This window comes from Pelodiscus sinensis, chromosome 1 (assembly GCF_052426305.1).
Source record: "Pelodiscus sinensis isolate ZL-2025 chromosome 1, ASM5242630v1, whole genome shotgun sequence".
Lineage (NCBI taxonomy): Eukaryota > Metazoa > Chordata > Testudines > Trionychidae > Pelodiscus > Pelodiscus sinensis.
The window spans coordinates 303,252,811-303,280,139 of NC_143052.1; the positions used below are offsets into that span (position 1 = coordinate 303,252,811).

The 27,329-nt window shown below is 44.7% G+C and overlaps 1 protein-coding gene across 8 annotated transcripts; it reads left to right on the forward strand.

The window, feature by feature from the left end:
- The first annotated feature begins 426 nt into the window (after nucleotides 1-426).
- Nucleotides 427-12,112, forward strand: LOC149525774 (uncharacterized). Of its 8 annotated transcripts, XM_089775515.1 has the most exons (3): nucleotides 441-501; nucleotides 683-762; nucleotides 889-12,112. In XM_089775515.1, the coding sequence occupies exon 3, from the start codon at nucleotides 9,490-9,492 to the stop codon at nucleotides 10,915-10,917; it is 1,428 nt and encodes a 475-aa protein (XP_089631641.1). In that variant the 5' UTR covers nucleotides 441-501; nucleotides 683-762; nucleotides 889-9,489; the 3' UTR covers nucleotides 10,918-12,112. The 8 variants fall into 8 exon arrangements, with proteins under 8 accessions (XP_089631634.1, XP_089631638.1, XP_089631637.1 ...); XM_089775508.1 differs by having other exon boundaries at nucleotides 427-3,439; nucleotides 4,262-12,112; XM_089775512.1 differs by having other exon boundaries at nucleotides 427-1,194; nucleotides 4,262-12,112.
- Nucleotides 12,113-27,329: the final 15,217 nt, after the last annotated feature.

The following is a 27,329-nucleotide window of genomic DNA, read 5'->3' on the forward strand; positions in this document are numbered from 1 at the left end:
TTCCCTATGCCAGCACTGGAACAAAAATGAAGACACTTTTTGTTGTTCTGGGTGGCAAAGAGGGCTATGGTGGGGTGACCCCATTGTTGGAAGACCCAGGAGAGGATATCTGAGTTGAACTGCCACATGTTTGGTGGGCAGTGCCCTGCTTAGAGCATCAGCAGTGGTGTTGAGGTTGCCAGGAAGGTGTACAGCAGTGATAGATATGCCATGTTTCAGGCACCCAAATTCCAAAGTGCAATTGCTTCTGTACACAGGTCGTGTAATCGGGCATTACCCTGACAGTTATATAAAACATTGTCTATGTATAGCCTCACATGATTGTTGTTGATTAAAGGGAGGAATCACTTGCAGGCGTATCTTACTGCCCACAGTTCTAGCACATTGATGTGGAGACCTCTGTCTTTGCTGGACCACACCTACTGAGCCGTGTGATGCTGCAAGTGTGCATCCCAACCCTAGAGAGATGCATCCATCGTCATGGAAATGGAGAGTTCTGTGGTAAGGAACAAAATGCCACAACACAGATTTTTTTTGTGTGTGTCAACCACCAGAGAAGAGACATCTTCACCGTGGGTGGGATGATGAGGGACTTTGATACTGGGTGGATGTTGGGCTTGTAGACTGTCCTGAGCCACTCTTGCAGACACTTCATGCAAATGAGCATTTTTTTACCACAAAGGTGCAAGCTGTCATATGGTCTCAGAGTTGAAGGCAGTTATGGGCCTTAATTTTGGGAGAGGACTGCAGCATCCTGACCAAGTACGTGATTTTCTGAAAACGGTCCATAGGAAGGGAAGCGAGTGAGCATGTGGAGTTGAGGTAAGCACCTATAAACTGAATCTTTTGAGTAGGAATCAAATTTGACTTGTTTTTGTTTATCTGTAGATACTAGAAGATTGTCTTAAGATGGAGAGGGAGCATCGAGCATCAGTTTTGGAGCGTGCTTTCAGGAGACACTTGTCAAAGAAAGAAAATAAGATTGCAGTTTGTTTCTGCGGGTATGCCGTAACCACTGACAGCACCTTTGAAAAAAACTCTTGGAGCTGTGGAAAGGCCAAATGGCAGGACTTTATAATAGTGAGTCCCTAAAACAAAATCGAAGAAATTGCCTATGAGCAGGGTGGATGGAAATATGAAAATATGCATCTTGCAAGTCGAGGGATGAAAACCAGTCACCTCTTTCCAACGCTGGTATGAAGGTGGCGAGTATTACCATCTTCAACTTTTGATTCTTAATGACAAACTTGTTCAGTGCTCATAAATGAAGAATGTGTCACTGTCATGATCATGAGAGATGGCCAGCAGCCTAGAGACTAAGGGGTTAAGGTAGAGTCGGCCAATAGGAATGTAGGTAGGAATTTCAAACTGGGACAAAGGAATTTTTGTTTTTTCCCCTCCTTTGTCTCCAGGCAGTTTCTCTCCAGCTACTGAGGGGGAGGGACAAAATGTCTCGCCCCAAGAAAAGACTCTTCACTATCTGTAAGTAGGGTAAAGTTTAGATAGATCCATTAGGTTTTATTGTTTTATGGTTTGGGAATGGGAATCTGATGTCCGTGCATTTTAAAATGGGTTTTCTTCTACTTTTTGCAGTGCTGACAAAGTGGTTTTTGGTGCCAGAAGGTGCCAAGATGTTGGAGGCAGGCAATTTGAAGCCTGGTGCCTCAGAGCAGGATTTATAGTGACCCACTTTCATGGTGGTGCTGAACATGCAGGGTGAATCTTAAGTACTTAGACGCAGTGCTGGAGTCACTGTCAGCACTGTAGTCGCTGGAGACCAGTGTTTAGGTGCTGGGGCCTCTGAGGTAATGAGGAGGTGCATTTCTTTGAAGATTTTTTCATACTTTTGTGCCTGGGACTTATTGGGCTGCTGAGCTGGAACTGAGGCTGATCTTAGTGACTTTTCAAGTAAAAATCAGCTTGAGGCATTGAGCTCTGTCACGCCTTGCTCTCACTTTCAGCTTAGCACAGTGAGGACATTTCTGTGAAATACGTGTCTTGCTGAGGCAACAGACACATTGAGTGTGTCCGTCCGACACAGGAATAGAATCCTTACATGAAGAACAGAGCTTAAACTCCAGGGAGCTGGGCATGGTGCTGAATAACACTATCTAACCACGGGAATAAAAAATTGGATGAAAAAAAAATTTTTTTTAAACTAGAATAAAGGACTGTTAACAAGGGAAAAAACTAACTAACTAAAGGTAAGAACCAGATAAACAGGGTTTACTTACCTAAAATTCAGAATGGAAGTGGGGAACACTGCCAAGCTCCATCAGTGACCAGTGGTGGTAAATAAGGAATTGAGGGGGAAGTGGTTCACACAATACAATGCCTGCACACTAGGAGTGCATGGCTGAGACGGGCATGCGCGGCCCCAGGGACATTGCTCTGAAGACTATGGAGAAAGGATTTGAAAGCGGCACAGTCATCTGATGTGGAACACCCCCAGGGACATCTCTTGAAGACATGAAGGTTACTTAACTGTGCAGTAACTGAGGTTCAAGATGAATGGGTGCGCCACTCTAGGTGTTGGTGTGTTTTTGCACCTTCACACAGCGATTTCCGCAACAGTGTCCCACTGGGTCATATGTGCACAGGGCCCATCTGGCATTTTTAAGTGTCACATGAGAGACACAGAGCCCACAGGTCCCTTTCTACCACAGAGTCATGGAACTCTGAAGTAGTGGGGAGGAGGGCACGTAGTGGAGCATCAACAGAGACACCCATCTTGAAGAACTTTAGGGTATGTCTACACTACCCTCCTAGTTCGAACTAGGAGGGTAATGTAGGCATACCGCACTTGCAAATGAAGCCCGGGATTTGAATTTCCCGGGCTTCATTTGCATAAGCGGGGAGCCGCCATTTTTAAAACCCCGCTGGTTCGAACCCCGTGCAGCGCGGCTACACGGGGCTCGAACTAGGTAGTTCGGACTACGCTTCCTATTCCGAACTACCGGTACACCTCGTGGAAGTAGGAATAAGAGATCCTCTGGAATAGGGCTTTATTCCGGAGGATCGGGCCAGTCTAGATGCTTTTTTCCGGCTTTTCCCCAAGCCGGAAAAAAGCGGCGGACATCTTTATTTAAATCCCGCGGGGGATATTTAAATCCCCCGCGGATTTCCCTATTCTGAAGTTGAAAATTAGCATGCCCCTTTTGGAAAAGGGGCCAGTGTAGACATAGCCCCAATGTGTGGAAGAAAATGGAAGCAAGTGTATCTAGCTGCCCAGAGTTCCCATATGTTTATGTGTAGATTCTGCTCAGTCATGGACCAGAGATCTTGTGCCATGTGATGTCGCATATGTACTCCCAGTTTCGTGAGGAAGCCATTGGTAGTGATAATATGTGCAGATGGATCTTGAATGAAGATGATTCCAGAGCACAGGTTTCTGGGATGTGTTCACCAGATAAGCGAGTCTTTCACCTTGGGAAGCATTGTGAGTGGTAATATCAGTACCTGTTTTGTGACTTGTACACTGTAGCAAGCTAACTTTGCAGACCTTGCATGTGTAGTCGCACATATTTGACCACAAATGTGCATGCTGCCATATGGCCTAGTAGTTGTGCCATGATTTGTAGGGCAAGTCCGTAAAGAGGTTGTGAGGCTGGTGATGGCTTGGAAGTGTTGTGGTGGAGTGTATGGTGACATGAAAATAAGCATCTTGCAGGATGAGGGCTGAAAACCAGTCCCTCTGTTCTAGCACTCAGATTATTGTGGAGAGGGTGAGCATTTTGAACCTTTCTTTCTTTATGAACCTGTTGAGAATTGGTCTCCATGTTCTGTTCTTTTTGGGGTATTAAAAAGTAGTGTGAATAAAACCCTTTCCTGACATGTTGCTTGGGTTTTACAGCCCCCAACTTGAGACGATGGTCTGCCTCATGATGAAACAATAATTCATGAGAGGGGTCCCTGAAAAGGTACAGGGAAAGGTGGTGGCTATGGGGCATAGAAAGGGGATGGTGTAGGCAGATCTGACCTTCAGTGCCTATTTGTCAGAGGTAATTGTGAAGGGGCAAAAGCATTTGGAAAAATGGAGGGTTGAGCACACTAGAGAGAGGGAGAGATCTTGCAAACCTTTGAACAAACCTTCAGATCTCTTATTTGAGGGTGGAAGTTGAGGCACTTAGGTCGATAGCGATAGATGACACTGTGGCCTCTCTGTGTTGTTTGTGGTCATATGATCTCTGCTGTTGAGAGTACCATGAGTATCTGCTTCTCTGGTATGGTTCGTAAGTATACTGGCATCTTGTCGTGGCAGGTGTCTACATGCCCAGGGATTGCTGAGTGGCTCAAGAATCCTTCATTGAACGAAGCATTTTGTTGGTCATCACTGCAAAGAGCTTCTTGGCGTTGAAGAAAAATCTTCCACCATGCTCTGGATTTCTCTGGGGAATGTGGCAGTGTTGCATCGAGAGGGCCACCTCTTGACTACTGCAGAGGCTGTGGTTCGAGCAGCTACATCCACAGTATCAAGCTGCTCCGAGCACGGTGTGTGCAATCAAACCTCTGTGATGATGGTTTGAAATGGCTGTATTTTGTCCTTTGGGAGATCCTTAATAAAGTATGTAAGTTTTGCAGTTTTTTGTGCGTATATTTAGCAAGTAGTGTGATGTAATTTGTGACCCTGAATTGGAGTGTGGCTGAAGTGTATACTTTGCAGCCAAAGGTATCCAGTCTCATTATCTCTGTCCACAGGTGCAATTCTAGACTCTTATTGTCTAGATCTTTGGTTCACTTGCCTCTACCACGTGTATTAGGAGTGGGATGGGTGAAAAGATATTCTGAGCCCTTACAGGGGACATGGTACTTGTGATTTGTTCTTTTGTAAATGGGTGTTACTGTGGCCGGAGACTGTCATATTGATTTTGCTGGGTGTAGAATTGCCCCATTGATCAGCAAAGCTCTGAGCTGAGGATGGTGACTGCAGTACATCTGTCAAGTCATAGGATTTCTGACACCTCCATATCTATGTGGAGTGCCACTGCCAACCAATTGAACAAATCTTGGAAATTGATGCAATTTTCCACTGTGAGAGAAGAGCGTCCTTGTCTGCTGGCAAGGGGGCCTCATTAGCCTGAGATGTGTCCTGAACTGTGTCTTCTGGATTATTGTTGACACAGCTCAGCCACCTCCCTGGAAGCTGGGCCAGATTTTTAGCAGATACACGGTTATCATATTAAACGATTTTTAATATCCCTAGCCCAGACATGCTACCAGTATGAGAGCGGGTGCTGAGCCTCACACAACAGTGAGGCTAGAGATGTGCCGACCATGTTAACTAATGTTGTCTCATTATTTCCTTGCAGTTCTCCGTCAGTTTGTATCTATCACTTGGCTCAGCTTATATTTAGATTGTAAACTCTTTGGGACAGGGACTGTCTTTTTTTGTTCTATGTTTGTACACAATGCCTAGGCACAATGGAGTCCTGGTCAATGACTAGGACTTATAGGACCTATAGGTAATAAAAAAAATACAGGACACTATGAAAAAGGCTCTGTGTACTAGTAAAACCTCAGAAAACACTTTCAAGGGGAGGGAAGGCAAGGAAAGATTTTAATCCCTGATTTTTATGCTGTTTGTTTATTTTTACTACAAATTGTTTTTACAAAAGATGATTGCTTTTATCTTTTTGGGGATCCAGAGTTTCTGGAGTTTGTAAGATGTAGACCTAAGCTTCATAAGACTCTCCACAGTCATACTGGGAGGAGGGGGAACTGTATATGAACACTGCTTCTTTCCACATGGCTGGAGTATAATTTACCCGCTGTAGAGCCTGTATATGCTGCCTCAAATAGGGAATGCTGCTTATGAAATCATAATAGGTGGAACTGAGACCTCTGGAGCTTAGTGCATGAGCCTCTACAGTTTGAGCTAAAAGCCAGCTGGCTCTCAGCTAAGCAAACTCATTCTTTCTCTTTGTAAGTGGTCTTATGTGCTTCTACATAAGCTATACTCAGGAGGTGTGTGGGTTACACTAAGACAGGCATGTCCAAAGTCCGGCCCGGGGGCCAATTGCGGCCCGTGTTCCGGTTTAATACGGCCCCACAGGTAATTTGGCAATATCTATCTTTTATGGCCCCCAACGAATCCATATGTATTGAGATGAATACATTGTAAAATCTCAGTTAATGTCAGTTGGTCTAAATCAGTTATAAATATATTTGGACACAACATGTATACTTGGTGTTATGTTTCTGTTCATATTTTTTGAACTTAAAAGTTGACAGACAACCTTTATTACCAATAATATGTAATGTACTTTACAATGTTCCTGACATATATTTCAGCTTCCTGGATTTTTTTTTCATCTGGCCTTCAGATATGAAAGGCAGAGTGATTTAACACCTGTTTAGATTTGTCATCCATGTGACGAAATGAAAAGTATGCCATTTGCAATAAACTTTGCATAAAATAGTTAATTTGCATTTAATTTTAATGGTTCAAAGAATGTCAGGCAAAATGGTCGGCCCTCACGCATGTTCACTTCATCAAATCTGGCCCTCTTTGAAAAAAGTTTGGACACCCCTGCACTAAGATATAGCCCAGCATTTGCAGGACAGCTCTGCTATGCAGGAATTTCACAAGAGAGATGCAGCAGTAGTGGATTTGAAACAACCATGCTGCCAAATACCTAATTCAGGAACAGAGAAGGAAAAAAGATTGTAAATTGCTACTGTACAAATACAAAAATTAAAATTAAAAATGGTCAGGAAAAACTGAACACCAACTTGCTGTACAATTAGAGGCAAAAGGTCTAGTAGTCTGAGCTGAAATGTTGCTGGAGGCTCCTAGACATTTGACTACCTCTAAATACCACAGGTACAGATATTAACCTTTTAGTGATGAATGAATATAGATCCTGTGCTAAGCACTGCTATTACCTTCATATGTGTACACCTGGAGGCATCCTGTAAAGGGAGAGGAATGGGAATGCTGGGCAGGGGGCAGTGCCAAGTTATTTTGCGGTACATACCTGGAGGAAGTAGGGAGGACTTGAAGTTGCACGAATTGAGGGATTGGACTAGAACAGAAGACGGATGGCATAGAATGTTTATGGAAATGAGGGCAAAAGGGGTGGTGGGCAGCAAAGAGGGAGAAGCAGTAGTTTTTCTGCAGATGAACACGAAGGGGGGGAGAAGTTACGTATGCAGCATGGAGGATGAAGCAGCAATGTTTGTATGGGGGAGCTGGGCTGTCCCTAATGATCACTGAAGGAGAGCAGCTGTATTGGGAAAAAGGTGTTGCTGTTGGGTAGGGAGGAGGTTTGTGCTGTGAAGTCACGCACAGTATGCTAGAGAGGCTCTCCATTCTATTCTGGGAAGTAGGGAGCCAGGTATTCAGACAGAAAATGGGGAAAGCGTGCAATAGCAGGTATTTGTGTGTCAATGGCAAATCCACTGATAGCCCATCACATTCCCTTACAATCCTTCTATTGTTGCCAGGCTTAAAGGAGTCCCAGTCTAACTGGCTAATATTAGTCATAAGAGATTGCAGTAGGTTTGCCAGAGGGAGGAACTGCTAGCTTTAATTTTTCCCAATCTTTACCCCTTCTTGCCAATGAGGACATGTTGGAAAGAAGTAAGGATGTTAAGAGGTGGGTAATCCACTAATTGTGTAGTCTACACATTTTTATCAACTATACGATTAGTCTGAAAGGGAAAGCTGCTGCGGCTCTGCAGTTTAAATATAGTAAGAGCTGGGCACACAGGCAGCCTGGCTCCTACTAGGTTTAAACTGCAGAGGTGCAGCAGGGATAGGTCCCGGACCCTGTGCGAGCTGGGACTGAGCCAGGCTCGCTCAGTCCCAGCTCATGCTGGGTCCATCACCCGCTGTGGACAGGGACTGCTGCCACAAAGCAGCCCCTGTTCACAGCCAGCCCCAGCCACTACGGGCAGAGGCTGCTCCCAGCAGAGACCCTCTACAGACAGAGGCTGCTTCATGGCAGCCTCCCCTGCCCCCCATCGCACTGGTGCCTCTGATGGCATCACAGAGACAGTGCTGGGGGGAACTGGCTGTTAAGCTGGCTCCCCCCAGCACAAGCTCCTGCTTCTCCCCCCTTTGCTGCCGCTGTCTGAGACAACTACATCCCTAGAAAGAAGGTGGCTGAGGAGGAAGAACTGCAGTTAAACAAGCAGCCCTCTAGTGCAAGGACGGGGAACCTTTTTTAGGTTGGGGCCCATTGACCCACAGAAAAATCAGCAAGCAAAGAAAACCAGAACACCCCTCTCAAACACAAATCCTCCAAACTGAAAAACAGGAAAAAAGACACTCTGCTCAAGCTCCAGCCCCACGGTGCTGCGGAGAGTAGGAGAGGGAGGGAGGGAGAGGCTCTCGGCTTACCCCTGGGACTTAGATTAACTCTTCTGAGGGCATAGGTTTAGTGCAGGGGTGGGCAATAATTTTGAAAGGGGGGACACGTCACAAATTTTGGAAGTGGTTGGGGGAGGGGCCTCAGGCAGAAGGAGTGGGGTTAAGAACTACCCTACAGTGTTCTTGCGCAAGAGGCCAGTGTAGACAGGCAACATGAATTTCTTGTGCAAGAAAGCTCGATGGCTAAAATGGCCATCGGAGCTTTCTTGCGCAAGAGAGCGTCTACACCGGCACGGATGCTTTTGCGCAAAAGCACATCTCTTGCACAAAAGTACATGCCAGGGTAGACGCTTTCTTGCACAAATACTTTAACGCAAAAACTCTTGCGTTAAAAGTATTTGTGCAAAATCTTGCCAATGTAGATGTAGCCAGGGTGTGTCTAGACTACAGGGTTTTTTCAAAAAAAGTGGCCTTTTTTTGAAAAAACTTCCCCTGCATCTAAACTGCTGCCATGTTCTTTTGAAAGTAAATCGAAAGACCATGGCTGGTTTTTTAACTATGGAAAACCTCGTTTTACGAGGAATAACGCCTTTTTTCAAAAGTGCTCTTTCAGAAAAAGGCACTATGTATTGCAAACTGTGCTTTCTCGAAAGAGAGCATCCAGACGGTCTCGGTGCTCTCTTTTGAAAAAGTGGCTTGCTTTTTCAAAAGTACCGGTTGTAGTCTAGATGCTCTTTCGAAAGAGGCTTGCAGTCTAGATGGGACCCAAATATGGGCTCAGATGGTGCAGCAGAGCCAAAACATGTGTGCTACCATATATGAAATGATGGCACACCCAGCTCCTGTCCCTGTCCCTGTCCCTGTCCCCGCTGCTCCCACTGCCCTCCCTGCTCCTGCTTCTCCTGTTGTCCCAGGCCCCACCCACCCCCTGAGGTTGCCGAGGTCCTGAGACCTGAGGTGGCACTTCCAGCTGCACCACGCACCACTCCCAGCCCTGAGTCCCCCTCCTCCTTGGCCCTATCCAGGGAAGAAAAGGAGGAGTTGCACTATATGTAAGAGAGCACTGTGACTGCTCTGAACTCCAGTATAAAGAGGGAGAAAAACCTGTTGAGAGTCTATGGGTTAAGTTTAAAGGAGCAAACAACAGCAGTGATGTTGTGGTTGGTGTCTGCTACATGCCACCGAATCAGGTGGATGAGGTAGATGAGGCTTTCTTCGGACACCTGAGAGAAGCTTCCAGATCTCAGGCCCTGGTTCTTGTGGGGGACTTTAATCACCCTGACATCTGTTGGGAAACCAATATGGCAGTACACAGGCAATTCAGGAAGTTTTTGGACAATATTGGGGATAATTTCTTGACCCAAGTGCTGAAGGATCCAACCAGGGGCCATGCGCAGCTTGACCGTCTGCTCACAAACAGGGAGAAACTAATAGGGGAAGTAGAGGTGAGTGACAACCTTGGAGGCAGTGATAATGAGATGGTAGATTTCAGGATCCTGACCAAAGGAAGAAAAGAGAGTAGTAAAATACACACCTTGGACTTCAAAAAAGCAGATTTTGACTCCCTCAGAGACCTGATGGGCAGAATCCCCTGGGATGCTAACATGAAGGGGAAAGGAGTCCAGGACAGCTGGCAGTATTTTAAAGAAGCCTTATTGAAGGCACAGAAAGTAACCATCCTGACACGTAGCAAGAGAGGCAAACATGGTAGGAGACCGGATTGGCTTACAGGGGAAATCCTTGGTAAACTTAAGCCCAAAAAGGAAGCTTACAAAAAGTGGAAACTTGGACAAATGACCAGGGAGAGCTATAAATGTATAGCTCAAGAATGCCGGGGGGTTATCAGGAAGGCGAAAGCGGAAATGGAATTGCGATTGGCTAAGGATGTGAAGGATAACAAGAAAGGTTTCTACAGGCATGTTAATAATAAGAAAGTGATCAGACAGGGTGTGCGGCCCCTACTGGATGAAGGAGTTAACCTAGTGACAGATGATGTGGGGAAAGCTGAAGTACTCAATGCTTTCTTTGCCTCTGTATTCATGGACAAGGTGGGCTCCCGGACTAATGCGCTAAATGACACAAGATGGGATGAAGATGGACAGCCCTTGGTGGGTAAAGAACAGGTTAGGAACTATTTAGAAAAGCTAAACGTACACAAATCCATGGGTCCAGACTTAATGCATCCGAGGGTACCGAAGGAGTTGGCAAATGTCATTGAGGAGCCTTTGGCCATTATCTTTGAAAAGTCGTGGAGGTCGGGAGAAATCCCGGATGATTGGAAAAAGGCAAATGTAGTGCCCATCTTCAAAAAAGGGAAGAAGGACGATCCAGGGAACTATAGGCCGGTCAGTCTTACCTCGGTTCCTGGAAAAATCATGGAAGGGATCCTTAAGGAATCCATTTGGAGATACTTGGAAGAGAGGAAACTGATTAGGAATAGTCAGCATGGATTCACAAAGGGCAAGTCATGCCTGACCAATCTGATTAGCTTCTATGATGAGGTAACTGGCTCTGTGGACGTGGGAAAGTCAGTGGATGTGATATACTTGACTTTAGCAAGGCTTTTGATACCGTCTGCCACAATATTCTTGCCAGCAAGTTAAGGGAATGTGGATTGGATAAATGGACGGTAAGATGGATAGAAAGATGGCTAGAAGGCCGGGCCCAGCGGGTAGTGATCAATGTCAGGATGGTGGTTGGTTTCTAGCGGAGTGCCCCAAGGTTCAGTTCTAGGACCGGTTTTGTTCAATATCTTTATTAATGACCTGGATGAGGGGATGGATTGCACCCTCAGCAAGTTTGCAGATGAAATTAAGCTAGGGGGAGAAGTAGATACGCTTGAGGGCAGAGATAAGGTCCAGAGTGACTTAGACAAATTGGAGGATTGGGCCACAAGAAATCTGATGAGGTTCAACAAGACGGAAGAATCCAAAGCATAGTTACAAGCTGGGGACCAACCAGTTAAGTAGTAGTTCTGCAGAAAAGGACCTGGGGATACAGTGGATAAGAAGCTGGATATGAGTCAACAGTGTTCCCTTGTAGCCAAAAAGGCTAATGGCATATTAGGTTGCATTAAGAGGAGCATTGCCAGCAGATCCAGAGATGTCATTATTCCCCTTTATTCGGCTTTGGTGAGGCCACATCTGGAGTATTGTGTCCAATTCTGGGCCCCCCACTACAAAAAGGATGTGGACGCATTGAAGAGAGTCCAGCAGAGGGCAACCAAAATGATTAGGGGTCTGGAGCATATGACTTATGAGGAGAGGCTGAGGGAGTTGGGTCTGTTTAGTCTGCAGAAGATAGGAGTGAGGGGGGATTTGATAGCAGCCTTCAACTTCCTGAAGGGAGGTTCCAAAGAGGCTGGAGAGAGGCTGTTCTCAGTAGTGACAGATGGCAGAACAAGGAGCAATGGTCTCAAGTTGTGGTGGGAGAGGTCCAAGTTGGATATTAGGAAAAACTATTTCACTAGGAGGGCAGTGAAGCCCTGGAATGGGTTATCTAGGGAAGTAGTGGAGTCTCCATCCCTAGAGGTGTTTAAGTCTCGGCTTGACAAAGCCCTGGCCGGGTTGATTTAGTTGGGATTGGTCCTGCCTAGAGCAGGGGGCTGGACTTGATGACCTCCTGAGGTCTTTTCCAGTTCTATGGTTCTATGATTCTAGGTTCTGAATCCTGCTCCTCCCTAGTTACTTTTATTATGGACAAAATACAAAGTTCTTGGTTTTCAACACAAAACTGGTATCTGTATTGATACCAAGGAAGGGGGGAAGGGAAAGATTGTTGTGGGAAAGGCAGAGAGGGGCAAGGCACAGGCCTCTAGTGGGGGGTCATGGGGAGAGTTGGTGGGGTCTTTCAAAGAAACTCTCCCTCAGAGCTTCCCAGATGTGCACCCTCATTTGATGGGCCTGGTGGATGGCAGCTGTGCACGGCACATTCCACGTGGATACAGGCCCTGTTTAGGTGGGTATTAAATTGGTCCCTGCTGAAGTCCAGGTGGCAGGTGTATAGCTTCATCCGCCATGGCATGAGGAGTAGGCCACATCCCCCATGATGCACAGTGGCATCTGTGTTATACCAAATAAAAGGAAGCAGGATCTTATGAGGGGGATAAGGCAAAAAGCCACGTTTATTGTAAAGATAATAATAAAAAATAAAGAAAAGATAGAAACAAACAACGTTGTTTAACTACTTAACCCTTATACATATAAACATTCGTTCATCCATTTATTCAGGTTCTGTGTATTTGTTATAGTTACCAGCCTGGAAGTTGCTTGTGACAGAAAAATGGCCAGGTATTCTGTACACAAGTGATGGTAGTGGGGAGCGAAGTCCTGATCAGATGTGCATCTGAAGCTCCTGGTAGGCTGGCAGCAGAACCTTGGACTCTGATTCCATAGTTTTTTAGTCCAGTTCTTATAGGAATTTTTTCCTATGCCAGTCTATGGAAATTGCTGCATCATGCTGATGTCTCCAGGGTGGCTGCCAGGTGCTTGTCGGTGATCTCATCGGGTGGACCTTCAGTACTTGCTTTTCTCCACTTGACACCTTTTGGTTGCACTGGCACCTGACGCCTTTTTCAGCCCTTTGTTGCTGTATTCTCAGGCTGGCACCTCTCAGAACCATTCACTCATCATCCAAGCACTCTCTCTCTTACATACATTCCTTAATTAATGTTTCCCATACAATATTTTTGTATAAGAATAACTTTACATATCTCAGAGTTGTAGTTACAAAAAGTTTCTGGGTGGTATTGCTTAAAACATTCTCTGAGTGCTGAATAAAGTTACAATGTTTTAAAGAGAACAGGCGTTAAGTAAGTAACAATGCCCTTAGTCAATTACAGGGCTTGGCTCCCATAGCAGAGTTAGTGGATTGACAGTGCATTGTTACAATGTATCTCTGCAATGTCAATTTCAAGCAGCCCCTTGCACAAGCTTGAGCATGCCCTGGAGCACAGAGGGGGGGGCTGTTTCTGGCTACATAGGATTATATTCTTAACAGTTCTAAATTACATAACCTAATACATTATATTCTAAAGGGGCAATAATAATGATAAATCTAAACATTTAACAATCTTAACAAATAATAATAAGAAGAAGAAGAAGAAGAAGAAGAAGAAGAAGAATTAATAATAAATCTAAACACTTTAAGTTGTGGGGAACAAATTATGGGGAGTCACTTTCATTTGGGGGAATCATTTTCAATATATGAATATGTTATCCCTACATCTGCACATCCCCAACCTGACAGTCACGCTGGGGGAAGAATGTGCCAACCTCCAGCTAGTGGTAGAGTCTGGAATTCCTGAAAATGTGTGCATCGTGAGCTCTGCCCAACCACCCAACAAAAATGTCCATGAACTGTCCATGGTGGTAGACCAGGGCCTGCAGCACCATGCAGAAATAGCCCTTGCAGTTGACGTATTGGGCGGCTCGATGCTGTGGTGCATGCATGGGAATATGGGTTCCATCTATGGCCCCACCGCAGGTGGGGAAGCCCAGGGTGGCAAATCTGGCCATGATGGGGTCCAGGTCTCCCAAGCAGATGACCCTGTATAGCAGGATGGAGTTAGGCCTTCACCACCTGCAGAAGGAGACAAAGAAATACAGAAAACAGAGAATGAGAGGGGGTGCCTGAGCCCTTGGGAGGTTCCGGAGTCCCTCTTCCTCCTTTCCCCCTCAAACACCGCAGGAGCCACCCCCTATGAGTCGTCCCCCACCCCCTGCAGGACTGTGTGAGGGCGGGATGGCACATCCCCCCCAGGGATGGGACTTTCCCTCCACTCCCAGCCCACCCCCCACAGCCTCGCACCACTTTTCCTAGGGTCCCCTTTTCCAAGACTTCCCCCCCCCCCAGAGATTCTGAGAACACCTTACTTCCATGAGGAGGGCCCGGACAGTGGACTTTCCCATGCCAAACTACTTGCCCATAGACCACTAACTGTCTGGGGTGGCGAGCTTCCAGACAGCGATGGTGACCCACTTGTCCAGGGGGATGGCGGGTCGTATCTGGGTATCCCGTCAATGGAGGGCAGGGGCAAGCCAGGCACACAGCTCCATGAAGGTGGCCTTCTTCATTCGAAAGTTATGGAGCCATTGCTGGTTGTCCCACCACTCCATGACCAGCTGGTCGCACCAGTCGGAACTGGTGTCCAGCCTCCAAAACCGTCTCTTCACTGTGGGATGCAGTTGCCAGGGCCTTGCTCCGCACACAGGGAGAGGGGCTCAATGATGAGCTCGGTGTCGAGCTCGTGCAGGGCCAGGAAGCAGCCTGCACAAACAGAAGCTGCAGCAGTGTGGGGCCATCGCATGCCCACAGGCAGCTTCGGCTCCATGGCAAAGAGTATGCCGTGGTGTCCAAAAGCCGGGCAACCAGAGCACACACTGCAAAAGCTTTGCTGTCCCTCGGAGAGGTAGGCAAGCAAGCAGCGGGGTCCCTTTAAGCACATGTCTCAGCTAGCCTTAGGCAACAGCACCCAGAAGCAACTCCTGGTAAACCTCATTGCAGGAGGAATAACAGCTAATTCAATTTAGGGCTTTAATTTGGAATCCCGTTTCACTGCCGCGTGTAGACGCGGGCAGTTACTTCGGCCTAGTCAATTTCTAAAATGGCGACTGGCCGGGAACATGCTAATGAAACGCGGGATATTTAAATCCTGCGCTTCATTTGCAATTTCGGTCACCCTCGTTAGCTTCCCTAGATCGAACTAGGGGGCTAGTGTAGACATACCCTTCCAGAAAAGCTTATTCCAAAAGAAGCTTGCAGTCTAGACGTAGCCCTAAAGTCCATTGCTTTCAATGGATGTTAGAAGGCTAAATACCTTTATGGATCTGGGCCCTACTCCTACAAAATGATCCACACAGATAGATCTGTGTATCTGCATTCATGTCAATGGTACTCTACACAGACACAATGAAAGATTAAGGAGTAAAGGATATTTATTTGTGATATATCTCTTCAGACACGCACATACATGCCTGCATACACAGTAGCCCAACAGCTAGTTTGTTCTTTTAAAGAAATGATGTGACACACATAAGGCTGACTCAAAGGCAGGGACTCATAAAAACGTGTAGTGATATATGCCTGTCAACTTGTACAACTATAATCATTAGGAAATACAACTTAAACCCGTTTTATTTCCTAACATGCAGAGCACATGTAGGCAGGGAATAGCAAGCACTTTGAAATGTATCCACACACTTGCTGAGCTGTATATGGAGAGCGACAGTCTCCATCCATAAACTCCAAGGCTGGCATGTCGGATCCAAAGCAATGAACAAAAGTCTTAGGGTGTGTCTAGACTACATGCCTCCGTCGACGGAGGCATGTAGATTAGCCAGATCGGCAGAGGGAAATGAAGCCGTGATTAAAATAATCGCGGCTTCATTTAAATTTAAATGGCTGCCCCGCTCTGCCGATCAGCTGTTTGTCGGGAGATCGGGGCAGTCTGGACGCGACGCGCCGACAAAGAAGCCTTTCTTGATGGGCACAGGTAAACCTGGTTTCACGAGGCATACCTGTGCCGATCAAGAAAGGCTTCTTTGTCGGCGCGTCGCGTCCAGACTGCCCCGATCTGCCGACAAACAGCTGATCGGCAGAGCTGGGCAGCCATTTAAATTTAAATGAAGCCGCGATTATTTTAATCACGGCTTCATTTCCCTCTGCCGATCTGGCTAATCTACATGCCTCCGTCGACGGAGGCATGTAGTTTAGACGTACCCTTAGTGTCATCAACTTCCACAGATGTCAGTGGGAGCTCCAGATACTGAGAGCTTCTCAGCACAATATGATTATCTATGTGTGTGGCCAACTTTAGCAGGATTTTGTTTGGTTAGTTTTGTTTTTCCTCCAAGCCCTAGCTCTTGGATTCATGATTATGTACAACTCAGTTTTTGCCTTCAAAAAGTAAGTTTCTATCCGTCATGATTACAGAGAAGTTTAAAATATGACATGAGTTCACCCAAATGACTCAGAATCCAGAAAACAGTCCAAAAATAATATTTTTAAAAAAATCCCTCATGATTTTTAAGCCAAATGAATGACTTTTTTCAGGCCTGACCTGAGATATTTGTTATGCTTGGGTTTAGAAATATTAATAACATGTTAGAAGCAATTTATATGCTGGGCTCTTGCAGTGCATTAGAAAGCCTGATGAGTGCTATCCCACGAGAAGTACTGTTTTCCAACTGAACAGAGGAGAGGATCTGTGGGATCACGTGAGGATTACTTGTATTCCCTCCCTCTGGGGTATCTGGTGTTGGCCACTGTTGGCAGACAAGATACTGGGTTAGATGCACCTTTGCTCTGACCCAGTCTGGCCATTCTTATGTTCGTATCAAGCTCCCATGCTGAGTGAGAATGTGAATGGAGCAGACAGGGTATGTCTACTAGGGATGTTAAAAGTTGATTAAATAGGTAACTATGTGACCACTGAAAATCTCATGGGCAACATGCTGCATGCTCTTAAATAAGCATTATATTGCTGAGCCCACAGCGATGCCTCCCTGAGAGCAGGCCTGTCAGCCCCTGCTGGCCTGGCTCCCAGGGAAGTGGTTTCCCTGCAACAGTGAAGCTACATCCCTGGGAACTGCCTAAGTTTAACCGACAAGCGTCAACTTATCCGTTAAACGGTTAGCTGGTTACACTCTAACATCCCTAATGTCTTCACCAGTGGCCACCAACCTTTTTATGCACAAGAACATTTTTTAAGTATTAGGGCAACTCGGGATTTACCCACCCTACCCCTGAGGCTCCACACACTTCATTCCCTGCTCTCTCCATCACTTGCTCTCCCCACACACACACTTTCATTAGGCTGGGACAGGGGGTGCAGGCTCCAGGCTGGAACCAAGAGTTCTGGGAGCAGGAGGGGGTAAGAGATGCAAGCTCTGGGAGGGAAACTGGGTGCAGGAAAGGGGCGCTAGGCTGGAGCACAGTGTTAGGGTGCAGGTGAGGTATAGGGTACTGAGCAAACACCCAGGCCAAGGAGAAAGTCTCGGAGGGTATGTCTACACTAAGCCTAGTTCGAACTTACTAGTTCGAATTAAGGGGTGTGTAGCTCCTTAATTCGAACTAGTGGGAGGCTAGCCCTTCCCAGGTTTCCCTGGTGGCCACTCTGGCCAACACCAGGGAAACTCGTCTGCCCCCCTCCCGGCCCCGCACCCCTTAAAGGGGCACGGGCTGGCTACGGTGCCCGTGCCAGGTGCAAGCCTGCCAGCACCCAGCCAGCAGACCCTGCACCTGGCACAGCTCGAGCCACTCACCCGATGCCCCCAGCCCTCCGCCTCTTCCCGGGAACAGGCTGGCGGCTCCTGGGAGCTTGCCCAGGACCGCAAGAGGCGGGCACCCACCTGGGCTAGTGCGGACATCGTGGACCTCATCCATGACCTCCACACTAGTCACAGGAAAGTGGCCGTCTAGGGCACGAGAGCTGCCAGCCTGGCCACCCGGGAGCAGGTGTGCATAAAAATCGAGGTGGTCCACAGAGACCCCCGACCCTGAGCCCTGAGCTTACAATGGCCGTACTGGCTCAGACCAAAGGTCCATCTAGCCCAGTAGCCTGTCTGCCGACAGTGGCCAACCCTAGGGATCCTGGAGGGGACGGACCGAAACAATGACCAAGCCATTTGTCTCGTGCCATCCCTCTCCAGCCATCCACAAACTTGGGGCAGGGACACCACTTCTACCCCCTGGCTAAAAGCACTCCATGGACCCAACCTCCATCACTTTATCTCACTTTTCTTTAAACTCTGTTCTAGTTCTAGCCTTCACAGCCTCCTGCAGCAAGGAGTTCCACAGGTTGACTCTTTGCTTTGTGAAGAACAACTTTCTGTTACTAGTTTGAAGCCTGCTACCCATTCCTTTCCTTTGGTGTCCTCTAGTCCTTCTAGTATGGGAACTAATGAAGAACTTTTCTGTATGCACCCTCTCCACCCCACTCCTGCTTTTAGAGACCTATATCCTGTCCCCTCTCCGTCTCCTCTTTTCTAAGCTGAAAAGTCCCAGTCTCTTTAGCCTCTCTTCATATGGGACCTGTTCCGAACCCCTGATCATTTTAGTTGCCCTCCCCTCTTCCACCCTCTCTCTTTCCCTCTCCCACCTCCTTTTCCCAGTCTCCCCCAGTTTTGTTCAATAAAGACAGATTCCATTTTGGAAGACACTTGTCCTTTATTTTGTACATCAAGAAGAGGGGCTAAGGAGGGATAAGTGGAAGGAGGTGAGGGAGGAATGGGGTACGAGCCCCCGATGGGGAGGACTGGGCTGACTCTGCGGGCTTCTGGGGGTGGAAGCTCTCCTGCAGCCCCCCAATTGCCCCCTCTCCCCAGATGGCAGCCTGCGGCAAGTGCAGCCAGGCTGATGGCCGAGTGGTGTGATGTGCCCAGTGTGGGTACTCCGGGCAATCCAAGCCAGGACTGCTCTGCAAGCGGGGAACCCCTGAGAACTGTCTGTCCGGGGTGGGGGTCGGGACCCTTTAAGCACAGCCCTCGGCTAGCCTGAGAAAGCGTCTCTACGCTCTAAGTTCTTCTCTGATGCCCTGCCGGCACTGCTTCCGGCCATCCTTAACCCCGGTTTAGGGTCCACTTAATGTGGACATGCTAGTTCGAATTAGCAAAATGCTAATTCGAACTAGTTTTTTTGTCTGGATGCGTTAGTTCGAATTAGCTTAGTTCGAATTAACTTTGTAGTGTAGACGTACCCTAAGAGTGTAAAATGGGACAGTTGTAATGGGTTGGATCACAGGGGTCCACTTGGGATTGTAACATGGTGAGCTGAACTAGCCACTGATGCCCACCTCTGGAGTCCCCACCACCTTGTCCCGCAGGATCATCAGCTCTGGTCTCCCCCAGCCAGGCATAGACTTGGAGTTACTGTACCCCTGCAGAGCAACACAGATGCTGAACCAGTTTAGTTCTGAAAGGATTCAGCTATAACACTGTTGACAGCAGCTAGGGACTCAACCCACAAGGGACCAAAACCCCAAATAAATCGATCTTACTCTGTAAAACATTTTCATAAAAAATGGTCATAAAGATATTCCTCCCCTTAATCAATGAAAGAAAGATGAGCGTTGATTGCTCTGCCCAGTTAACAGTTATTTACAGTAGGCTTATTGAGAAACAAAAGTGCTTTTTGCTAAGTATTAAAAGTAGTTGCAAGTGAAAAAGAAAGGTCAAAGTAAGTTACTAAGGTAAAATAAATAAAACATGTCACCTAATTCAAATAGAATAAGAAACTTGTTCCATGCAAATTCTTACCCTATACAGCTGTTCTTATTTCAAGCCAAAGTTGATCTTTTTCTGACCTTGGCCTAGCAGCTTTGTTTTTACCCTTTTGCTACAGTTCTTTGTTTCCAGGTTTCTTCATGTGTATCCTCTTAGGATGGGGAGGCAGTTTTCAAGCCACTGAAGACAAATGCCTGATTGTTTTTCATTCCTTCCATAGACTTTCCCTGCGGCAGGGACCCTTTATTCAGTCTCCCCATCCCTATTAAAAAGTACCAAATTCAAAATGGATTCTAGTGCCAGGTCTTTCTAGGACCAATCACAGTTTGGGCTTCCATGACAAACATGACCATTCACAAGTCATTGGTTTGAGTTCCTACAGTATCGCTAATGGCGCTCATTAGCACATTTAGAATTAAAAACAGATCCACATACAATAATGATACATACACAAAAATAGGATATACAGACCCAGCAGGTTATGAATTTAAAAATGATATGTTACATGACCTGTTTCACATAAAACATCTGTGAATTATGCATATTCATGTTCATAAGTCAATTTTCATACACCATGGGGTGTGATAGGGGGAATACCAGGAGAGATACTCCTAGAAATAAGGTTCAGATAAATTGGGCAATGTATGCAGCTGCATAAAATGTCATGGCATTTTATTCATAGGACCACTAGGTGGCACAATATACATCATTCTAATCTAAGCAATCCTGAAGAAATCAAAAGAAGTCACTGAAATGGAGATATGCAGTATTCTGCAAACTTGTAAAACAATTAGTGCTATACAATGCAATAGGTGATGGTGAACTCTTCAATGGGGAGTGGAATAACAAAGTTGACTCTGCAATAGAATACACTGTAGCAAAAATTAAATGTGATCCTTTAAATTCTAACGTGAGCTTTATTATAATAGGAATTTTCAAGAGAGGTGCTATTCATTCTTTCGCTTTTGGGCAGAGCCTCAGTTCACAAACTGCGATGTTTTTAGCATGTACTGACAGCTTTTTAAGATTATTCCATGATGTTTGACAATTCTGACATCACTCACCCATGACTTCCAAGTTTTCATGACAATCCTCCAGCTTTCATGACAACCCTATAGCTATTACACACTGGAGCCAGTAGATGCCAGCAACCACACGCTGAAAGAGGTTCCAAAGACAAGGTGATTAAATACAAGTGTTGATTGCAAGTATAGACAGGATAAGCAGTAAGCAGTTAGCAGATGAGTTAGATTTAATACGCAAAAAGTCATGTGGACTCATAAAAGAAAATTTCATACAAATGAAAGTCAAGAATTTATAGTGTGATTGTTTATCTTTTCTGAAAAATTTCACCAACATGATCCATTAACCCATGTAAGCTCTTTGGGTCAAGGACCATCTCTTTTGTTCTATGTTAGTAGAGTATCTAATACAAGACTGTCAAGTCCATGACTAGGGCTCCTTGTCTCTATGCCAATACAAATAATAAAAAAAAATAGATGGATGTTACCCTAAGAAAAGATAAAATACGAGTAAACGCCATTTAAAAGAAATTTAAAAGCTTGAAACCTTGCCTCTTTCCCTAGCAGGTAAATTCAGTAAAAGATATTACGTCCTTCAACTTGTCTCTCATTTAAAAGACATGTAATTTGACCAAATCTGACTCCCTATATTGCCAAACGTGTAAATAATTTTTTTTTTAAACAGGGCAAATAGCCACATACTCTCAGCCTAACATTCACAACAAACAATGTAGAGCTGGGACTGAGTCATAAATATTTTCATAGAATTATAGAATACTAGGACCGTAAGGGACCTCGACAGGTCATCGAGTCTAGTCCCCTGCCCTCATGGCAGGACCAAATACTGTCTAGACCATCCCTGATAGACGTTTATCTAACCTACTCTTAAATATCTCCACAGATGGGAATTCCACAATCTCCCTGGGCAATTTATTCCAGTGGTTGACTACCCTGACATTTTGCTACATTTACATTGAAGTGTTATGGCAAATTAAAAAAAAAATAGTACTAAGAATATGCAATGTCATACAGGGCATCCCCGTTATACATCCATGATATGTTAAAAAAAAAGCGGGCATATAGTGAAAGGACATAACGTAGGGAATTTTTTTCCTATATCTGACTTCTAATTCCTTAAATTGGTCTTTTTTTTTGCAATGGAAGAGCGGGAAATGGGGAGACTTAAAACAGAACAGTTCCCACAAGCGTCTACGACACTAGTGCAGAACCAACATACACCAGGGCAATTTGTAGTAGGGGTGCTCTGTACCACTGTTATTATTGTGGAATATTCATATTGGTGTTTCACATCTTTTTATGAGTTTATCTATGCAAACTTGCTGCTGTATGGAAAGATTTTTTAATATAAATATCTTAGTTTAGCAAACAAAATAAGTTGTCCATGCTTAATAATGCTGACATTAGTATGGTACAAAAAGTTTATGGCTTATTGTGGTGATTTGGGTGGGGAAAAATTGAGTTCTCACCAACTCAGGCTATTGTTTGGCTGAAATAAATATATGGTGAGACTGGATAAACAGGGTAGCAGTACACAGATTTACAAAGTGAAGCTGTATCTTTTAAATGGAAAAAGATAGGAGGATAAGAGCTAATTCTCCTCTCATTCCTGTTTTAAACTGGTGTCACTCTAGGGAATATACACAAGAATCAGCGAGAAAAAAAATCGAGCCCATTATTTTTACTAAATGAAATTTTTTAACTTGAAGATAAATACAAATAGAATGTAGCAAAAATTAATAAAGACCCTAAATTAAAAAATTTTATTTCCACATGTGAAATTTTGTGAAGGTTTTGCTTTATGTGTGAATGTGAATCTCCTTGTGAATTCTGGCACAAGCAGTGTGTATACCTGCCAGGCTAGGCCTGGACAATGCACAGTGTTGTCACAAAAAGGGTGGGATTCATTCGGTTAACATAAGAGCAACTATACTGGGTGAGAAGAAAAGCCCATGTCGCCCAATAGCCTAATTTCTGACTAGCCTCAGAACCAATGAACAGAGCAAGTAATCAAGTGATCCGTCCCATTGTCTAATCCCAGCTTCTGGCAAACAGATGCTAGGTTTGATCAGTTATGGAAAGTTTTATTCTAAATACTAAGGATCACCCCCAGACTAATGTCGCACTTAAGTGATAAATTAATCTGCTAATAAATTAATCTGACAAATTAACTTTATGATAATGACAAATAAAATGAGTCCCTTCTTTAAAAGTAATGTTTGCTTTTAAATTCTTGACCTTTTTCTCGGTGAACAGTACAGCCCCACACAGTCATTCCAACTTTATTACTCCTATGATGTAGCAAATTACACATCCAGTCTTAGTCATGCAGACCTCTATAAAGCAGTAAAGATGGGGTTAAAAGCATTGAGTAATGAAGCCCCATTAAAATTCATCAGAACAAGCACAGGGGAAACAGATCTGATCTGAAAGTGGAGATAAATATTCAAATCAGAACCACCATAAATAAGATCAAACATGTCTCTGTAATATTGTTAAAGGATAACACCTCTTACACCTTGAGATAAAATGGGCAAAACTGTGAAAATTAGTTGTTTGCTCAGAAAGTACAAAATATTTTATTTTGCACTAGACCCATAACGTAATCCTATTTTCTGACACCGTTTTAACTCTTATACTGTGTAGTCTAGGTGAACCTGTAGCTATGCATAGTATTGCATTGAAGGGGGGTTGAGAAATGTTCCTAGTCTGGATGAGTTCATTCTCCTACCTGCATGCAGCTAATTCATCCCCATGGACCCACATCACTCCAAGCCTAATCCGGGTCAACATATTTTAAGGACAATGAAACCATCAAAAGCAGATGGAAGGAGAGTTTTGAAGAGTCTCAGAGGGATAGCCATGTTAGTCTGTAACTTTAAAAACAATGAGTAGTCCTGTGGCACCGTAGGCTAAGACTACACTGCAGCACTATTTCGGGATACCTCTGATATCCCAAAATAGCTATTCCACATCTTTTGACTGTGCCTGTTATTTCAAAATATTCTGACAATGCACAGTTACAATGCACAAAACCTCATTCCACAAGGAGTAAGGGATGTGATTTATTTTGAAATAAGCGCTGCCTGGACAGCACTAAATTTGAAAATAAGCTATTTCAAAATTGACTTGAAATAAGCTACTCAAAAATAGTAGCATCCTGAGCTTTTGTGGGCAAAACCCACTTCTTCAGATGAGTTTGAGTGGAGGAAAAAAGGGGGACCCTCAGACCGAACCTTGAGTCAACTTTTTCTGGTGCCACTATTGAATTGATACTTCAACTATGTGAAAGAATCTCTTGCTGACATCCCCCTGCTTAAAGAAGTAACAAGTCATTATGAAACGAGAGCCACAAGGCATCAGGCCAGATAGCACACCAGCTGAAGTCTGCAAGAATTGGTTAGGAAGTTCCACGCACTTTTTCCTTCATTTCTGGATAATGAGATGATTACAGAAGACCTGAGTAATGTTAACATTGTTATAGTCTTTAAGAAAGAAGATAAGTCTGAGTGCAAAAACTATCAAAGCATTTCTGTGCTATCTATAGCAGAAAATGTTTTGCCTATATCCTCTTAAATTGATTATTTTCCCTGCCAGAGGAAATATTGCCAGAAGCCTGTACATGGCCTTCATCGATTTGAGAAAAGCCTTTGATTCTGTCAATAGTGAAGCCCTGTGGAAGGTGCTGGCCAGATTTGTCTACCCTCCAACATTTATTAAGGTCTTAAGTCTTTTCCATGATCATATAACTGCCACACTTCTCTGCAATGGCCTTGAAACAGAACTTTTCAACATCAGAAATTGGGTTAAGCAAAGATGAGTTATTGCCCCAACCCCGTTCTCCTTTTATCACTCTATTTAGTAGTCTTTTTGGTCCTTGTTAATGCTGCTGATCTCTGACATTCAATTCAGAATGGATGGGTCACTCTTTAATCTTCAACATTTTTGCTCAACATCTAAAGTCTTAAGGTTGTCCATTATTGATCTCCAGTATGCCGATGACTGTGTCCTCAGGCACAATAAGCACGACATCCATACTGGATTTTCTTGCACAAGCTTACCAAAGACTAGGACTCTTTCTCAATATTGATAAGACTAAAGTGCACTAGTATTGTGCTTCAGGACTTGGACATGACTCATCAAAGAAGCACCTTTGAGGGTCAGACTTGGAGACAATTGAGACTTTTTGCTACCTCAATAGCCAGCTTTCTCAAAATGCAAAAATGGACAGATCACAGTACACAAGTGCTTCCTTTGTGGTGGTCAGAAGAATTGCTACAAAGACACACTTAAGAATACTGACATGGACATCACAAACTGGAAAGAACAAGCTACCAACTGACCCCAATGGCACCACATCCTCCAGCTTCAAGGAGAAGCACTTTGCCCTGAAGCTGAAAAAAGAGAGAAGGAAGAGGTACTTTCTCCCAGAAGGCAGCTGGCCCACCATAAATGTCTGTGCCTACAGCAGGCAGATTTGTGGTTCAAGGTTTGGACTCCCGAGTCATCTCAAATCCATGCTAGAGATCATCCTCTAATAAAGGGATCACCAATTAATGAATTTGTCCCCATTCAAAGATGTCTTTTAGTCCTTGTTCATACATGTACTTGTACAAAGGGACATTCTGTCCTTGAAATGGCCCTTTAGTAGATATAAGATGGGAGATTTGTTTTGAGTTTTCATTTCCCGAGGAAAGGTACCAGCTTACAGTGATTTTCTTTCCTTGTGTGCAATTTTTTTCATTTGGGCAATGGTTATGAGATTTACGTGGACATAGGACTGGGAGGGATCTTCTTCATCACTGAATCCAGTTCCTTGCTATCACAAACAATCCCATCACATAACCCTGTTCATAAATGGATCCACACACACACACACACACACACACACACACTATTTATTTTGGAAGGTTGTTCCACAATATCAGTCCTCTGATAGCTAGAATTCTTCATCCAAAAACCACCTTTAATTTCTTTGTGTCCACTTTATATCCATTGTTTTTGTGCTGACATTGCCCTTCAGTGTAAGGAACTCTTCTCCTTCCTTGGTGTTTACCCCTCAGGGCTGTGTCTACACTAGCATGAATTTCCGGAAATGCTTAAAACGGAATACTATTCTGTTTTCAGTTTTTCCGGAAAAGGAGCGTCTACATTGGCAGGCTGCAGAATAGCGGGAGCAGAATAGTTTTTCCGGAATAGCGGCTGATTTTGTACAGTAGAGCATCGTTGCTTTTCCGGAAATTCAAGGGCCAGCGTAGACAGCTCGCAGCTAATTCCGGAAAAGCGGCTGATTTTCCGGAATAAGTGGCCCAGTGTAGACACAGCCGAAGTGTTTAGAGACAGTGATTATATACCCTTTTGGCCTTAATTCTGATAGGCTAAAGAAACCAAGCTCGTTAATTAGTTTAATGTCTTCTAGTTTCATCTCCTAAGATTTGATCGCCATTCCTCTGTGATTTTCCAAGACTGGATTGGCTGGCTCCACAGTTGATTTGTGCAAAGCCTGTGGAAGTTGGGACGAATACATACTTTTCCTGGCTGAGTTTGAACCTGTTTTGATCACTGAGACTCTGGTGGCATGAGGGGAGCTTTGGGCTCCAAATGTTATCTGAATCCATTCCAAATTTACTATGAGACTGGTAAAATTCAGGTTGATAGAACCCTAACTTTTCCCAGAAGCTCTGAGTTTTATTGTTCTGGGCATCTTGGCTGTGCAAGCTCAGGGCCTGAGTAATTATGCCTGGGACTTACATCCTCCACACCTCTTCTGTGTTGCTCTTAACCCAGACCACTTTGCTTTTCATTTCTTCTTTTCCTAGAATAACTTGCGAAATGCCCAGCCTGACACAAAGCCATTTCTATTTTCAATTACTGTAAATAGCTTGCGAGTCATATGCCTTTTCTGTACCAGGAGATGTTTGAAACATGCCTCCCAACTCCTAAGGCTATGTCTACACTACTGAGGGTTTTTTTTGGAAAAATGGCTATTTTTCCAAAAAAACTTCATTTATGTCATCACTGCAATCACATTCTTTTGGGGGAAAAATCAAAAGAACAGAGGGGTTAAAATTGTTAAACCTCTTTCTACAAGGAAGAAGCCTATTCCTGAAAGAGCTCTTTCAGAAAAAGGCATGTGTGGGTGGGGAAGAGGGAGTTCTTTCGAAAGAAAAGGAAAGAGGAAAAAGTACAGGTGCCCTGGTGGTCACTCTGTCCATAGTAATTGTAGTTTCAATGTGAGATAGTATCCATTCAGTGTGGACACTATCTTTCAAAAAAGCAGATCACCTTTTCGATGCATTTTGGCAGTGTGGACGCTCCCTTTCGAAAAAAGTTTTTTGAAAGATCTCTTCTGGAAAAGCATCTTCCGAAGGAAGCCTGCAGTCCTGACATAGCCTAACAAACATCTGCTTGCAGCAAAAAAGAGGGGAAATGTCATGCTCAGGGAAAGCCTAACAATATGTTTTGGGGAGAGCTGTGTTCATGTGACACTCCTAGGGTATGTCTACACTACAGCACTAGTTCGAACTAACTTAATTCGAATTAGTGAACTCGAACTAAGCTAATTCAAACTAGTGCATGTAGACCTAAAAACTAGTTTGAACTGGCATTTTGCTAATTCAAACTAGCATGTCCACATTGAGTGGACCCTGAACCGAGGTTAAGGATGGCCGGAAGCAGTGCCGGCAGGGCATCAGATTAGGACTTAGAGCATGGAGCTGCTGTCTCTGGCTAGCTGAGGGCTGTGCTTAAAGG